This window comes from Agelaius phoeniceus, chromosome 3, assembly GCF_051311805.1.
Source record: "Agelaius phoeniceus isolate bAgePho1 chromosome 3, bAgePho1.hap1, whole genome shotgun sequence".
Lineage (NCBI taxonomy): Eukaryota > Metazoa > Chordata > Aves > Passeriformes > Icteridae > Agelaius > Agelaius phoeniceus.
In genome coordinates this window covers 93,281,940-93,299,201 of record NC_135267.1, presented here as the reverse complement: position 1 = coordinate 93,299,201, position 17,262 = coordinate 93,281,940, and the positions used below count along the sequence as shown (strand labels likewise).

General features: G+C 35.5%; 1 protein-coding gene across 5 annotated transcripts in view; it reads right to left on the bottom strand.

Moving 5' to 3' along the window:
- Window positions 1–17,262, bottom strand: part of SYT14 (synaptotagmin 14) — a 96,675-nt gene that overhangs the window by 10,279 nt on the left and 69,134 nt on the right. For 3 of the 5 annotated variants that reach the window (XM_054629879.2, XM_077175868.1, XM_077175866.1), the window contains 2 exons: window positions 3,662–3,851; window positions 544–600 (listed from right to left, as the gene is read on the bottom strand). In XM_054629879.2, the coding sequence (XP_054485854.2) occupies window positions 544–600; window positions 3,662–3,851 (247 nt within the window). The remainder of the gene's footprint in view (window positions 1–543; window positions 601–3,661; window positions 3,852–17,262) is intronic. The other 2 variants (XM_054629880.2, XM_077175867.1) reach the window with 1 other exon arrangement.

The window sequence follows — 17,262 nt, the reverse complement described above, 5'->3', positions numbered from 1 at the left end:
GAAAAGCAAGTTTTTGCATAATTCAAGATGATTGTTCAAAACGTAGCTTGTATGGTGCTTTTAAGCATACATTTAAAAAGCTAATGCAAGTAATGTAATGCAGTAAGTGCACATTATGTGTTAGCATTTGGGTACAAACCCTTATTTTTAAATATCTATTTTCATTGGACCAAAAGCACCAAACCATGCTCCTGCAGAAGGATGCACATTTCATGAAGTTAACTAATGATAGGAAATATAAAATTGTATAAAACAATCTCATATTTAATTTTTATTCCTATCTTTTCATATTAATGGATAATATCAATTAAAGGTTGGAGTTTATGCTAAAAAAACCACATTGAGTATTTTCACTTTGCAGGTACACTGAAACCCCAACATCCATAATCAGAGATAAATGCAACTTTTGCATTAAAGAGTGCCACAAAAAATAAACATATACTTTTATAAACTGGCATGGTAGGCAGCTGTGGATATTTTACTGCTGGCAGGTTTCTTTTGCATGAAAAAGACAACATCCAATTAGTTTCTACAGGAACTCACCTCGGATTATATAAACCTGTCCACCTATCAAGTGTTTTAGACAACAGAACAGTCCGTCTGACAACAGGGGGTGGAAAGCAGTAAAAGAAATAATGACCAGATGTCAATAGTTGGGTGAGAGAGGATCAAAGGTTAAAGTTTAAGAGGAAACACTATTCACTGGAGTGGAAGAACATGAAACCATAGCAGCATAGATCAGAAAAAGGACTGAACAAAAGGATTGTTAGGTAAAATTTAATGAAATGGAAATTTTATGCAGTTTTTGTGTAATCTTTAACAAAAATTATATTGCTTATATAATGGGTTATCTTAGGACTAATAAACACTGGATTCTAAGCCACACTTACCATAGCAAGAATCCTGCAAATCATTAAGTTATAGCAGATTCAGTAAAAATCACTATATCCTTATCAAATCTTATGCTTTTTCATGCAAATTCCAGCATATTTAGAAAAACTGCACATTAAAGTAATTAAACTTCATATATTAAGCAACAAAATGAAAAATAATTGAACTGAAAACCAAGCTGGTTTTGCCCTTGGCTTTTCTAGTTACAGATACTTGTAATACTTCAGTTCTTGAGTAGTGATGAACTGGGGCACAAGAATGACTCTGATGTTATCTCTAAAAAGAGCTGAGGGTCACTTATATCTCAAATTCAGCAATGGGTCTCTATTTAGGATGTAAAGACCTTGCTTATTAAAATCCACATATTTATGGATTTAATGTGTGTGTGCATGCATATACACACATGCATTTAATATGCAAAAGCTCATACCCTGTTTCAACTAAACCTCAAGAAAAACTGAGAAGCATCTTTTTCTCAGGCAAAATATCAACTGTCACACAGAGAAACAAAGAAGACACATCCACTGTTACTGCCTGCAGGATTTGGACCATTTGCCTGTACGCAACTGCTAAATGAGTTACTATGTAATATAAATATGCAGTAGAGGAGCATGTACTAGTAAGAAGTAGAAATTTAGTATTCAGTTCATATTTGCTGCAGAGGCACTTAACAAAAATTCTCAAGTTCCCAAGCCCTAGACTACAGAAATGTGGGAAAGAGTAATTGCATCCATTTCTATCACAGTTCCTCAATGCATGAATGAAAACTAAATTGTGCATATACTTTGCAGCACTTCTCAGGATTCTGGACCACTGATAGTCCAAACAACAAATGTGAACAGGACATTTCTTCATTATCATCATCATCCCTATATGCCTTAGTTTTCATTTTGTGGAAATGATGGCACAGATTGAGGCTGGCAGATGTCCATGATGTATGGGATTAGCTTATGGCAGTGGCATGGACCTTGATCCAGGAGTTTAAAAGGTGCCACCACTCCTCGGGGCAGGGGAGGGGGACAGCATGAAACAGCCCAAAGGGGAAATCTGGATTCCAAAATATTCTGTGCATGGTTTTACCAGACCCAGAAAGTTCATTAGTTTCCAGCTTTCAAGAAACAACAGAACTCCAAACCCACATTTGCCCTAACAGAACTGGGCCATTGATATTATCAAATCCTCCCCCTATCCTTCACAGGGACAAAAGGCAGCATGAAAGCTCTTTCATGTCTAACCAAAAAGGTTAGACAGAACATGCTTTTACAGGGCTGCGTGCCATGTTCTATGCTCCTTTCTTGCAATCTGAACCAGATTTTTGACCCCAGCGACACTCACAACTGTTAGCTACATAGCACAAGCCCACTGAGCACATTTTGGGAATTAACATACTGGGGAATGAGCCTCTCTGTTTTCAAAACAAGTACTAAACCCCTCCTACCTTGCATACTCTAAATATTAAATAAAAACTGGCTATATCTGAGATTCCAGAAAGATAAGCATCTGGTTTGGCTTTAAAGAAACAGGTGATCTCTCCCTTTAATTTTTTCCCACACTCCAGTGTCCTCTTTGGCTTTCCTCATCTGTTTCTACACTTTGTCTCCAAACAGGTGACTCTGGGGCAGCTGCCCAATTATATAAAAGTATTAGAGATTCATCTATTGCCTTCCTTCTCTGACCATGCTAGCAAAGTCTGGCTTTGCAGAGCAGAGTAAGGTGAGCCAACTATGAATAGAACAAACATGGGTCAAGAAAATGAGGAAGAGGAGAGAGCATCACTATCAGCTCTGGCTTACTTCCTAAACTCTGAAGACAAAGTGAGATGTGCAAACCACTTACAAAATGTTGAATGTTGGCAGCCTAATACATAATCCAGTAGCAGATAATCTGCTAGTGCCATACTAATCTGGGGTTTAAAGCCACAAAGAGTAGCTAAAACCTGAGCCTCCTGACAAAATCAAAAGGAACAGGTAGGCATTTCTTATTAACATTTACGTAAATCAGACCCACCACCTTCAAAAACAATAAAAATCAAAAATCAAAAAAAAAAAAAGAAAAAGAAAAGAAAAAGAAGAAAAAAAGAGAAGCTTGTTATTAAACTTTCTCAAGCTATATCAAAGAGCTAGAGACAGTAATAACATTCTCTCCCCGTGACATTCCATCTGGCTCCACTTAAGAAGTATATAAAGTTCACAGATATTTCAGACATGTATTTTTGAACAAATGCTTGAAGACACAATTCAAGTCCTCTCTGATGGTGTACATTCCTCCTGTACAGTAAATATGCCAAAGGCCTCAAGTGGTTGCTCCTTGCTTTACTGACATTCCCAAATTACATATATTACCACATATATACAGGCACATAGGCAATTAAAGACTGCAGCATCAACCCCTCCAGGAACAGCAATAACTGTTCAGAATGTTTATATTAATATTAACTGGCATGTACTTTCTCTTTAAACACTGACTTTTTTATTCTTGGCCTGTGATGTGAGGCATTAGTAATTTAGCAATTAATCATTATGATAAAGGTAATTTATTAGTCAGTCATCATGAAAAATTAAAACAGGCTTGTCAACTTACAATTAATATTTTGAATTTTAGATTTTTTGCTATTTCCCAACTGACTAGAAATATAAAACATGAAACAGATTAGTTGATGATTGCTCTATTTCATTTTGATTGGGTAAGACTAAGTGATAAGATTGAAGTCCTTGCTACTGAGAATCCCACCAGTACAGAAGCATTAGGATGAAAAAAGATTTTCACTCACTGGGTGGTCTGTTCGCTGCCAAGTTTTTGAAGTGGCTGCCTTTTATCACTTCTGCTGATAATCTTCCAGTTGTAGCATTATAGAGGAGGCCAATGAGGATTTCTGGAGCTGATCCATGTACCAGAGACTGACAAGAGGAGGTACTTTCACTGCAGGACACTTCTGACATGCTCATTTGAGAGTCACAACCCTATAAAAGAGATTAAAAGTTCTGTGTGTCTTATGGAACGATATTACTGGGAAGTCAATTTTTAGAATAATGCATAGAAAATTCTGAAAGCAACTTAGTCACAATAACAAATTCCATTCAATCACCCAATATGAAATGTACATTCTTAATATATGCTTAATTTGCACATGTTAGAGGTAACAATAAAGCGGTCTGAAATTAAAATAATTATTAGGTGCTTCATGATTAAGGAGAAATAACAGCAGAAGATGAAGAACAGCCTTTATGATCCCTATTTACTTCAATTTCTGAGGTAAGACCTGTAACATAATTTGTCAGCATCCTGGAAAACATTAAACCTTGCATCTTTTACTTTCCAAAAAATGAAGAACACCAGTGGAACCTTGAAGATAATAAAATACAGAAAATTCTTATTCTCCTTTATAAAGGTTATTCTCTAGCCTGAGAATTTATGAGTAGCAAAGTAACAGGACACATGCAATTAGAAAAATGCACTCTGTCTAGCATAAATTAGCTTACAAGGAATTTAACTGGATCCAGGGACACAGAACTGCAATACTGCCATTGTCATGGGCGGGAAAGGAAGAATGCCATCCAAAGCTCAGGAAGCAATGCTTTAATTTCCACCCTGAAAGCTTCCAAAAAATTTAGATCTTTCATGCATTCTCACTACATCACATCTTTAATGGAAGTTTCTATAACTAATTTTTATCATTTTAACTCCTCATTATTTGCATTAAAAAAAGGGAAAAAATACACTTTCTTTATGCTGCCATAGTAATCACACCATAGTTGTTCCTATTCTAATTTGCACTAGCACATAAGAGTGGTACCACAGAAAACAAAAACTGGATGGCAAGTAGCCAATGGAATGACAATGTACTTGGTAACTGAGGAGAGACTTTTGAATTATCAGCACATCCCTTTATGATTCTCTCACAAAAAGTGTAAATTGGGTCCACAGATTTTTCAAATATGGCTTGACTCATTTGGGAACCTGGCATCACTCTTCCAAGGAGTCATGATGATATTGTGAAGTTGATTCTTCCAGATTCCAAATGTCTCTATCATTTCCAACAACAGCTGACATGGGCATAAGATCAGACCTAAAAGCTAAATAGCACAAATCATCATCAAGATAAATGTTAACTTTATAAGTTACTTTATAAGTAACTTCAGCTGACATATAAAGCCCACATGCATTATAGAATCTCAAATTATTGAAGACATGATACCTACAATAATATCCCTTCTACTGACATTTTAGCTGGTTCTTTTCAAGAGAACATTTTCCAAAAGTCTAGCAGAAGTTTCAAGTAGCAATCCAGTTCCTCATTAATAAACATTAACTGTTGTTAGCAAATGCATTCTTACCACTGAAGAAGGACCTCAACAAATTTCTTTGACTTCCCTCTCCCAAGCTGCAGATTCAGAATTTTAAGTCTTTGGTTATTTCTCCAAAAGCTCTTTATTCAGTGGCAAGAATAAATTTCAAACTGCTTGCAAATTGTTAATTGCTGAAAATTAATTACAAGTGTACATTCATTCTCTGATTCTTGTCATTCATAGAACAGGAAACTTTTGATTCCTAACTTCAACAGAAGGAACAAAATAGAAAGTTTAAAAGAAAGATGACTTGATTCAGCAGTCACAGTATACACTGCACAATTGAAAGCCTCAGCCTGTCACAACTGCAGCTATTACTTAAGTTTTCTGGTCTTTTAAAATTGTAACACATTATCCCCATGGTGCTTGTACACCTTATAATTTTTTTGAGCCAGGAATTCTAGCACAGTCCACCTGACACTGTTCAAAGCTTAGGTTTCAAATTTGATTGAGATCATGCTGCAAGCCCACAAAAAAAGAGATATAACACAAAGAAGGCAGCTGGGTAACATTGTCTCCAAATCCTCCAAGGGCTTTGACATGCTGAGAGAAGGTGATGATAGTGCTTTTTCCTAACTGGGATTTATTTGTGCAGTTTACTGATGGCCTAAGAGGGACTTAGAAACCAGTTTATGACAGAGTCAAACTCGGTACAATGGGTATCAGAGTAAGGTTTAGCCTGTTAGAAACAGTGAATACGAAATGAGTGACTACTGAGTGGAAATGAGTCCTGAAGTACCAGGAAAGAGAAGACAAGAAACATCTGTGGTAAAACAGAGAAGGAGGAAAACGACTGAAAAATTCAATGTGTGGTATTCCAAAGCTACATAAGCATGGGCCAGAAATATCATCCCTTTACAGCAGAATCCTGAGTAGATAGGAGAAGAACAAGACTGCCTTTTTCAAGGCCAAGCAAAAGGATCTCACCAGCTGAAAGGTGGGGCAAGAAGACCAAGGCGATGCTTCAGAACTCTAAGTGGATGGAAATGCAACTAAATGACTGTACCTTAGAAGTGTTGCACAGAAAGAACGGGAAGATGTAAGCTTGATGAAAATCTGGAGAGCATCTAAATTAAATATTCTGCTACAATATTTTCTAAACCAAAATATTTTTGCAGGTTTGAGAAAAACAAATGAATGTAGTTTAATCCTTATTTTATAATAAACTTATGGATCTCCTTCCTAAAAAACTGTGGGGACATGGACAAGACATTAAAATAAAGCAATCAAATTCACAAAATTAAAAATCTAAACAGCACTTTGTTTTCCCTTTCACTCTAAAAGAACCTCAATTTCAATTCATTTTGTTTCACGCTGATCCAAATGAATTAAAAAAATACTCTGCTTCTTAGTTATAAACTGGAAAATCCTAATACAAGAGAAAGTGAAATGTTAAGAAGGAAAACGAAGCAGATTAAAAGACAGAGTGATGTTACTGGGTAAAAAAAGATTAAACAACATTAACCAAAGTATACTTTCTGTGGCTATAACAAGGAAGAAAACAGAGGATTTAGGGACAAGTATGTAAAAGACCTGAGGAAAAGGGGAGAGCAAGATTACATTTTGTCAGTTTTCTTTTAAAAGAAAACAAAAATTTTATGAAGAAGAGAAGAAACCAGAATCAGGAATCGTAAGAGACAGCTGCGATCAACTGGGCTCAGATCAACAACTAAAGAAAGATTTTCCTTTGCAGGGCAAAGTTTAAAGCAGAGATACTGAGAACTATTAGATGTCTTTTCAAAAGCATTTTCTCCAGCACATTGTTCACATTGTGGAATTCCAGTGGAATTGTTTTAGATAAATATTCCATGATAATGACATCTGTGGGTAAGTAACCTGGCTTTGTGCTACGTCAGATGCTGCACTAGAAGTGGAAAGAACAGCTTTATTTAAGTTTCTGTTTAGAGGGGTTTTTTCTGTTTACACAAGTCGGAATTCTAGAAAAGCACTAACAAACTCATCAAGAAAAGAGCCAGACAAGAAGTTACACTTTTACCTGCTAAAAATATAACCTTCAAAATCAAGTGTCAAATTGTAAAATATTAACATTGAAATTGCTCATTGGTGCAACATGAATATAGATGGAGCTCCAATGACACTACAGTGCAACCAGATGTTTTTCACCTCCATACAGGTCTGCATTCAATCTGTCTGCAAAGCTATCCATAGCCCACTTTGCTACTGCTGCTTCCCTGTGGGAAACTTAAGATTCAGACCAAAAGTTACTATTTGTTTGAAATCATGTCTTTGTAAGTTTATTTTCATAAAGCTTCCCTCTCATCCTCTATAAACACTGTGTGTAATTCAACAAGCAAGGAAAAGAAGGACTGAGGTTCCATAAGAGCAAAGGCTTTTCAAGGTCAGTGAAGCACCAGAAGAGCTTAGTGAGAACTGTCACAAAACCTTCTATGTGGATTTTTAAGAAATTAGATGAACAGTCAAAGTGTTACTGATCTGCCCACAGTGCAAGAAACTGTCTCTTGAGGTTGTCTTCAGGATATTAATACTAAATCCTGACCCTTTTTTGTCAATTTAACCATAAATACATTATTAACAGTAAGCACTGAAAAAAAAAATCGTGAAGTCTATTCCAAATATTTGGTTCATATATCTGTCTTACTACAGTATATAAAAAGTGTTCAGCTTTTGAATTGTCTAACATAAAGCTGTGTGCAAAGGACCTAAACCTTTCCCATATACAGCACAGGATAATACTTTGTAAAAAAGTTAGTCTGATTTTATTTGATCAACACTTACAAGAATCGCTGTTTTCCACTGGATTGTAAAAGTAGTATGTGTCATATTCTACAAAAACTTAATTACTAATTCTCCAAACTATTGTCCTTGATGACTTCTTTGCATATATTATCTGGGGAAGAGACATTACTTCTTAATAAATGTATAATAAAAAGCATTCCCATTAGGCAGCCTTTGTATTTCCTATGTTCACATTGTACAAAAGTTGGCAATCAAAAAAAGAACACTCTTTTTTCCCCCTCATACCACATGAGGGGACATGAACACATAGAATGCATGATGTCAGACTTCAGACCCTGAGAAGCATTTTCAGTAGTGTTTATCTCTCCCCTCTAACAACATAGAGAATCATCTATTTGCATCCATGGTAATGTATGTAAAACGTATTTATTTGCCTTCCTTCCCCACAATTCCATGGAAACACAGTATTTGTTACTTACATATTCATTTCCTACTGTTATTTTTCTATACCCTGAAGTTCTGCTTATAAATTCTGCTCTTAAGCCAACTGGAGTTAATGACAGGGAATAATGTGGCCATGCCCTCAAGGCAGTTAAAAGTTCATTTTCCTCAATGCACAGGTTACAATGTAATCTCTGTGGGCTTACGAAATAAGAGCATCTGACTCTTTTGGCTTTTCAAAATATACACAGAAGAGATGAAACCTTGCTGACAATCCTTCAGCAACAATAATCTGATTCACAGCATGTTACTTGTCTAAATGTCTCTCTCCAATTTTAAATGTTAATGTTATATCACTAATCTCAAAGAACTTTTCTGCACTTTTTACTTTTTCTACTTCTAGATCAATACAACTGAGAGGTTAGGGAAGAAAATGTGAATTCTAGGAGGCAAAGGGGGGCCCTCAATGCAGGTCTCCAACACTTTTTAGATGACAGTATTCATCTCTCTCAATCCCCACCCTAGGGTTGAACCCTGAAGCTCCCATTCCCTTCTGAGCTTGCTGAGGTGAGGAGAGCACCCAAGCCCCACAGGGGCTCCAGACCAGCTCTCAAGAGGAGAAAACCAAACCTAGGGGCTCCACATCCTTCATTAGTGGCTTCAGAACCACAGACTTCACACATTCCAAACCTAAAATGCTGTTGAAAAAATTTTGAGATCATTCCTGGGAAAGAGAACTTAAATGACCTGAAGAACTCAGCCCTGAAAATGGAGGGATGCAAAATAATTAGAAATCTCAAAGTTTAAAGCCAGATGTCCTGTACTGTAAAATTAGGAGAACACACAGCTACCAGTATTTTGCTTTAACTTTTTAACCTGAACTTGCAAACATTGAAACATATAGTTTTAAGCATCTCACAAAGATTCAAGTTTAGGAAAGTATCATTATCTATGACAGGTAATTATTTGGGTTTTTGCTTAATAGCTTCCTTGAAGCATGTTCCAATTAAGTATAATGTGCATTTTTATTCATGTACTTAACACTTTACAGCATTACTAAGTCAACTTAAATCACAAACATGAAACTTAATAGTCTAATAATCTTTCCATTAGACAACTTGATCTTAGGGAAAAAAACCCATTCATTTTGGGTAAAATGGCATGCTTTAAATATTACCAGGACTTCCTAGTTAAAAATTCCAATTTTAGCAAATAAATCCACTCAACATCAATGGTATTCACATCAAATATGGATTGTTTTGATTATTAAATACTATTAATGTAGTTGAAAATCAGGTTATCTGAAATGATAATATTCCCATTTCTCATCAAAAGCTTCTGCTGTATTCCATTTTTTACTCCCAAGAGAGAAAAACTTCTGGATGCAGGCCACATCATTTTCACACAGATGAAACACTGAAAAACTGAGATCAAATTAAAATTCTTTGATTCACTACATTCAAAGTTCTAAAACCTTAAAAATTCTATACACAGCTTTAATTTACCATAGACACTACAACAAACTTCCTAAGATACATTATGATAATACAGAAATTTTAATTTCAAAAAAATTTAAAATAATTAGTCAAAAAAATTAAAATCTTTGTGGGATTTCTAGTAAGAATACTGTATTGATAAAAAAAGGCTTGGTTTCAAATTTAAGATACTATAATTTAGCAGTAATATTAAAATAACTAAATTAAATATACATATTCTTAATAATGACAAATCAACACTCAACTTTTCTGAAAGATTTTGAACAGGTTTGAGAGATTTCTGTGTTGTTTTTCCTCTCTCATGAGAATTTGCTGTTAGTACTTTGTGCCTAAACTTTTTTTAAATTAGCAGCTCTGCAGAACAAAACATTAATTTTTCTACTGAAAGGGAAACATTTAAAGTTTTCTGTAACTTCTATTAGTCTGTACTGAAATAACACCCTTGGCAGATGACAAAAGGTCACCTGGTTGTTCCACAGACATAATGGGCTTGAAATTTGCAGAGCAAACCCAAGCAGCAGTTGGAGGAGGCAGTTGGAAACGAACCTACAATGGAATTTACAGCATTTGCAAAAGTACTGTTTTTACACTGCAGAAGTCTAGCAGCTTTTTATACAGGGGAGGAAAAGAGGCAAGAGGCCTTTTATTATCCAATTCTGTTTTCTGTGATAAGACAGGTACATAAAGAAACACTCAAGCACTAAAAGCTGTTAGGTATTTGTGTTAGCAATTTAGGTAAGAACATCTGACACAAAATGCAGACATTTTACCTGCATTCCTGATGAAGCTACACTAACAGCTCCCACCCAGATCCACTCACACATCCCCCCTCTCTTTACTCCCAGTCAAATATGTAAGAGCATGGAGATGTTACTGTAGGACAGCTTCCAACACCACAGACTTCTTTAAATGACAATGCTCTGTCCAGCTGGATTGAGTCTATGCTCATTGGGGAGATCAATAGCAAATAATTTCATTTTTCTCTTGATTACACCCTTTCAGTCTGGGAAAAGAGAACGATTCAGCAATCAAACAGTAAGCACAATTTATGAGTAGTCAATCTATGGATTAGTATTTGATTGCATAAACATATATGCAATTATTTTTTCACAATGAACAAACCCATATCATTAACTGTACATTTAGAATGTATTTGTCAGGTAAACTCTTTGTGATTAACAATTGCTAGTGGTGCCCTTTTGATTTGCTGAGGTCGCGTTTAATCTCATGATCAGAGGACCACCAGGTGTTTCCAGTCAGAAGGGATCTGCTTCAGTTCTTAGAGCTATCCTACACAAAAAAAAAAAAAAGAAAAAGAAAGGGAAAAGATAAACTGGATTCTCCTGGGGCCAGCTGACAGCTGATTAAGCCCAACAGAAAGACAGGAGTTGTGAAAGATTCAGCTGAAGGTCAAATGATATAAAGGGCAAACCTGACAAGAGGCTGAAACACTTCAACTAAAAGGATCCCTTGCTAGGGGCACCCTGTGAACAGAAATGCTTATCTGATACCAAATACAGGCTGCTTGAATATACAAAAGAAGTGATTACCTGAAGATCCTCAAGTCTGAAATGAATAATGATAATGAATAAGATTTATGTTATACTGTAAAGCCCACCAGAGTAATATGAAGAATCATCCAGCAAATAAATCAAAAACTAATTCAAAAGTTCCACAATGACATGCATTATGAATTTGCAGACTAGGTGACTTCATCTGTTCTTGCAAAATCTCTGATTAGGACTTCCCTCAATGGAAATAAATCGAAGGAAAATGGTGCACATGCATTTGCAGAAGGGTGCTCAAAATGGCCAACAGAACCAATTCTGTGTTTTGATCCTTCCTAGTTTTCTTGAAAGACACTAACAAATGTGAGAAGATATTTCTGTGTACATATATATGCAAATAAGAAGAGTCAAAATTATAGGAAAACAAAATATTTTGGAAATTCAGCATCTCTAAGGAGAACCAGAAATTTCACTGGGGTTGGTAAGTTAAAAAATGAACCTCCACTGAAAGAGCTGCTTGAGAAAGGTTAAGCAGCAGCTCATAGTCTTCAAAAGTGAAAATGTCATACAAGGGACAACCCTGACAATCTTTACTTTTACATTCTAAACTTGCACTTCTGGGAAATGTACAGTATGATTATTTTCTTTAATGCTCTTAAAATCACAGTCCAGGTTGGGAGACCATACTTTTACTACAGAGAATGATATAATCTCACAGTTACCTCACTTTTTTAGCTTTATGTATTGATAAGGTTTCTCTATTTTATTTTTTAAAGATGATCAAAACGAGACATAGAATCCTAGACAATATGTTTGCCACTGATGGACTGGCTTTTCTGATTAACTCAAAATAATCCTCTTGAGCAATACTCTTAATCTAGAACAGTCATTCACAGCCTGTCATTTGACTGGAGGCACTTTAGAGGCTGAAAAGCATCATCGTACATTCAGAATAGTAATACCACACCTGAAATATAGCTTCCATAATTTGCAAATATCAAAGACTCTAGGGACCAAACTGAGTAAGTAATGTCTTTGAAGCAACTCATTAACTGAAGGCAAAGCATGCCTGTTTTTAAATTGTTATTTTACTCTGTGTGACCAAGTGATGATTTTGATGTCTAGACGAAATTCTTTACATTGCTGACTTCCAAAAATTTTCTCAGTATCCTACATTCAGGGTTATGGTAACAGATCTGGCTACCCATGGAGGAACTTGCTTCCCATCTGTATCAGCAAGGGAGTTGAAAGTCAATGTTTTTTACCCCCAGCCACAACACCAAGAAGACAATGACTGCTGCTTGCTGGTACTGCCATGTAATGTTACACAAGCAGCCAAACACAGGGAGAATGCTTTGTTTGCCAAGTGCTGCCAAGTTCTCCTGCAGCCTCACTAACATTATCACCATCCTCCAATCACCTAATAACTTTCTTCAAACTTACAGCAAGAGTCATCTTTCTTATTGCTTCAAAGGATCAATTCTGATATTCTGTGTATTACTACCACTCACTCAGATGAATTGAGTAAGTTATTCCTGAGATAAAATGTGCTCAGGGTTTAAATACAATTGCCCCTCACTTTGATAGATATAATTTATACAAGCTGACCAAGACCATTTATATATTATCACATAGGAAGTCTTCATTTTAGATAGAATTCCAGGTAAAATACTAAGAACAAAATATTTTGTCTTTTTGTTTCTTCCCTAGAAAAGTGTTAGTAATTTTTCTTCTTAGCAGCCTAAAGTATCATACTGGTATCTAATAAAGCTGTTTATACATATGAATTTTAGTATTTAGCCTTCCAAATACAATCCTGGATAGATCATGCCATAAGAACACAGTAGTAAGGTGACTAGTAGTGACTCTTCTACTTTGTTTGCACAAAACCTGACAGCTTGACTCTAAAATGGACAAGAAGACCCAAAAAAGAAATGCCACTCTGAAAGCCTTTATTTCTGCAAAGTTTATGAACTGATAAACATTACAAGGAATACTCAAGACATGCCACACATAAAGGCCAACTTGAAATAAAGGCCTTTTATTTCATGTTGGCCTTTAGGTGTGGCATGTCACTGCACACTAAATGATTAACCACTCTCCTCATAGTGGAGTGCATGTGTGTGTGTGCAAGAGTGAGCATTTTTATACACCGCATACATAATTGCCATCACTAATTAAAATAATTATCCAGACACTCTGGATCTTTATAGTAAAGATGTACAAAATAATATTTTAAATACTTATGACTGCCTTCACCGTTGGTTCTTTCTTATGAGGATTACACTGGTAGTTCAAGATGTTAGAAATTGAGAATGTTACAGAAAGAAAGAAAAATAAATTGAATTCTTCCCAGCAAACACCTTGTAATTTGATTATACATAATGAATGATTACTAGATTTTCTTAGCAGCAAGAGCTATCTTTCGGTCACCCAAACAGTACTTCCCAAATCAATCACAAAATAAAAACCATGATTGATTGATTGATTGTTGTTATTCTACACCAAAAAGCAACCTATGGGATGGTGAAGTGGATTACCATGTTTGTTTGATCTTTTCCAAACAGATTTCACTCAATAAACTACTTATATGTTTTTATAATCACATCATACTAGAGGCTGTTTTTCACTGTCAGGAAAATTTCTCTGGGTGAGAACGAAGAGTAACTAAAAACAGGTCCACAGGGATTTCCTGAAGAGGAATAAACAGCTTTTCTAAACTCCAAGATGGGTGAAGAAAAATTTGTCTTCTGCTGTACTAAAGGGAAAATTTCTCTGAAAGCATTGACAAATATCTTCCTACACAAACTATACTCTGACAAAACCATAATTTTGTCACCCCTGAATTATACCCCTGAATATTAAACATTTGATGCAATGGACAATTTCTATTAAATCTGAAAGGGACACAGTCTCAGATAACAGTGACAACTGCATTCTGCCCAACTCATATTGGTTTCACTGCTTCCTCCTCATTTGCCCTGAACTTGGGAGAAAATGTGTGATAAATAAGGGGGCTGAGGAGGAATTCCCTGTTACGTGGGAGAACTGCAGCAGCACAGGGCTGTTAAAGACAAATGGCAACGGGACTGGGGATAATAGCTGCTAATGTAAGGCATTATACACAATGTGGGAAGGAGAGAAACGGGGTGAAATCTTGAGTGAAAGTGATATTTTGTGAATATGTTTGTAAATTTGAAACCATGAAACCTATTTAAGGAACATACTAGTATCATGTCTTCACCATGACATTCATTTGTTGACACTTTAACAATAACCAGAGACTTGCAGGCCCCACTCATGTCAACCTGTCACTATGTTTGAAAGGCACTGGACTTGCTGATCTACTTTTAGCCAGATTCCCTTGTGTACAGCTTTAAGGTATCACTGAAAAGATACTGAACTTCATGGGATACAAACTGTTCTTATACAATCAGAAGGCATATGATTAGCTAATAAAATACATTAATATAATATCAGGCACAGACAGAAGGAAATAAAATACATTTCTGCAGAAGAGATTAACATAGATATTTCAATGGATTAAGAAGTTTCAGTGACAGAAGGTATATTTAATATATAAAATCCATATAATGAGAAGCAGTTGAAAAAATAGGACACCTGTCATGCGTCCAAGAAATATCTTCATAAAAAAGCTGTCACATATAAACACTTCTCAGCAACAAAACCCTCTGCAACTGAACAAGGCAAATTTAATTCTGAATGTAGAATGTGCCTCAGCATGGATCTTATAATTACTAATATCCTTGAGCAACTGGATATCTCCAAATTCAAACAGCACTTACCTTTTCCTGTTAAATAACTCCTTCCTAACATTTATGATTAATTGTACATAAAGGCTGTTGGTTTATTCTAGCAAAAGGACAGTTAAAAAGGAATACAATCAATGTGTATAAATATACCCAGAGGCAAACACCTGAGAAGGGTAGGAACTAATTAAGCTCAAGGCCAATGCTGGCAGAAGAACAAATGGTAATAACTTGGCGATGAAGAAATTCAGGTTGCAAACAAAACAACCTAATGTTTTCAGATGAAAATTCACAATTTTGTGATCAAGATGACCTGGCTGTTTTGAGTAACCAGGGCTTGAGCTCAAGAGCCCAAGGACGCCTCTCACTTCCAGTCATACATCCTAAAAACAAAATGAATTTTAACACTCTTGAAAAACAAATAGATGTTAAATCCTGCAATAAATCTGCTTACTGAAAAAATATTATATTGGCTACAAATTATAAGATAAAAATACCTATAAACTCAGAATCAATAATTAATTATAAAAATTAATCAATTCCCAAAGGTTTAAAACCTGATTTGCGTAGTTCCAGAAGACTCTGGCTCCTCATTCAAGCTATCGTGACTCTGAAGGATCCTCTCCAGCAACAGGTAGAGCTGCTTAAATCCTGTTACAACAACAAACTCTGAAAGATCCCTTCGCTTTCTACCAATATTCCTTATTCTTGTTCCAGCCCCCAAACACTGAGGGGCAGAAAATGCTGACACGCCATGCCTAACCATACCAGAACATAAGGAATAAGCTATCATTTTTCATGTCGTATGGAACTTGTTTCTATCCTGCCTATCACAAAACCTCAAGAAAATAATACTGAAGAATAACCAGTGTGCATGTGGGATACGCCAGTCAATCACATACATGGCCCATTCACTGCCCTTTTCCACTTATTTTAGTAAATTTTATACACAAACCGATGGAAAACACACAAATTAAGCAAGTACCTCTAGAATATTCTGTGTTTTGGGTCATGGGGTGCTTTTTTCCAAGCTGTGAAATTAGCAAACTTTTCACTAAGAAAGTTTGGTCTAGAGAGGTGAACCATTTCATCTTAGATTAGATTGATTTGTGCTTCTTAAGGAACCATGAGGAATCTGCTCTACTGTCAGCTGATCCTCCATCATATCCATGATTTAACTTCTGCTTTTACTAATAAATATATTTTCAGTCATTAAATACAACAGCCTTTTATTTTGAGTCTTTGGCAATACTCATGTTCACCAGAAATACCATTTCAACCGATCCCAACTTTTTTTTCAAAATGCAGATCAAATTAATTGCTTTCCTTCACCTAAAAAAATATTTTCCTTTCTTTCCTTTCTCCCCCTCTTTTTCTTTTATTGATTGTTAAAAAAACCCCAAACCACAAAATACATACAATGACCAAATATGGATGGTCCTTGATAATTGTCTTTTTTTTTCCCCCAAAATATATCTGTAATATAGCACACATGCAACTCTTAAGCAAGGAACACCAAAGCACTCCTAGTCCAGGATGCCCAGACCACATCATGACAAACATTCTCGTTCTGGACAAAAGCATAGTTAAATTCTTAAAAAAGAAGATGGTGATCACTGCCAATTTAGTGATCTTCTGTGTTTATTGATGATACCTATGTTAGTCCTTAATTATTGTTGCTTTGCTTTATTAGAAATATTATTTGGGGGACAAATAATTTTGTTCATCAGATAGGTAGGGTTTTGGGTTTTTTTTCAGAAAAAATTCTTTTCTATTTCAACTACTTTTCACTTCAGACTGAACCAGAAATCAATTCTTCACAAGGTTCTAATGTGAAGTTATTAAAAATTGCTTTATACTCTCAAAATTCTTCTTTCCTATCTTTCTTTCTTTCAAGGAAAATATAGATTTTCAACCAAAACTTAATAGCAACAGATGGAGGACATTCGCTAGTATAGCTTCTTTTTTTTTCCATTCTACTGTGTTTTTCTTTTTAAACTGAAGTGCTGCAAGTGGTAAAGATAATACTATTACATACATGTATATATCTATATGTGAAGAAACATACATTCACCATTATATCATTATTTAT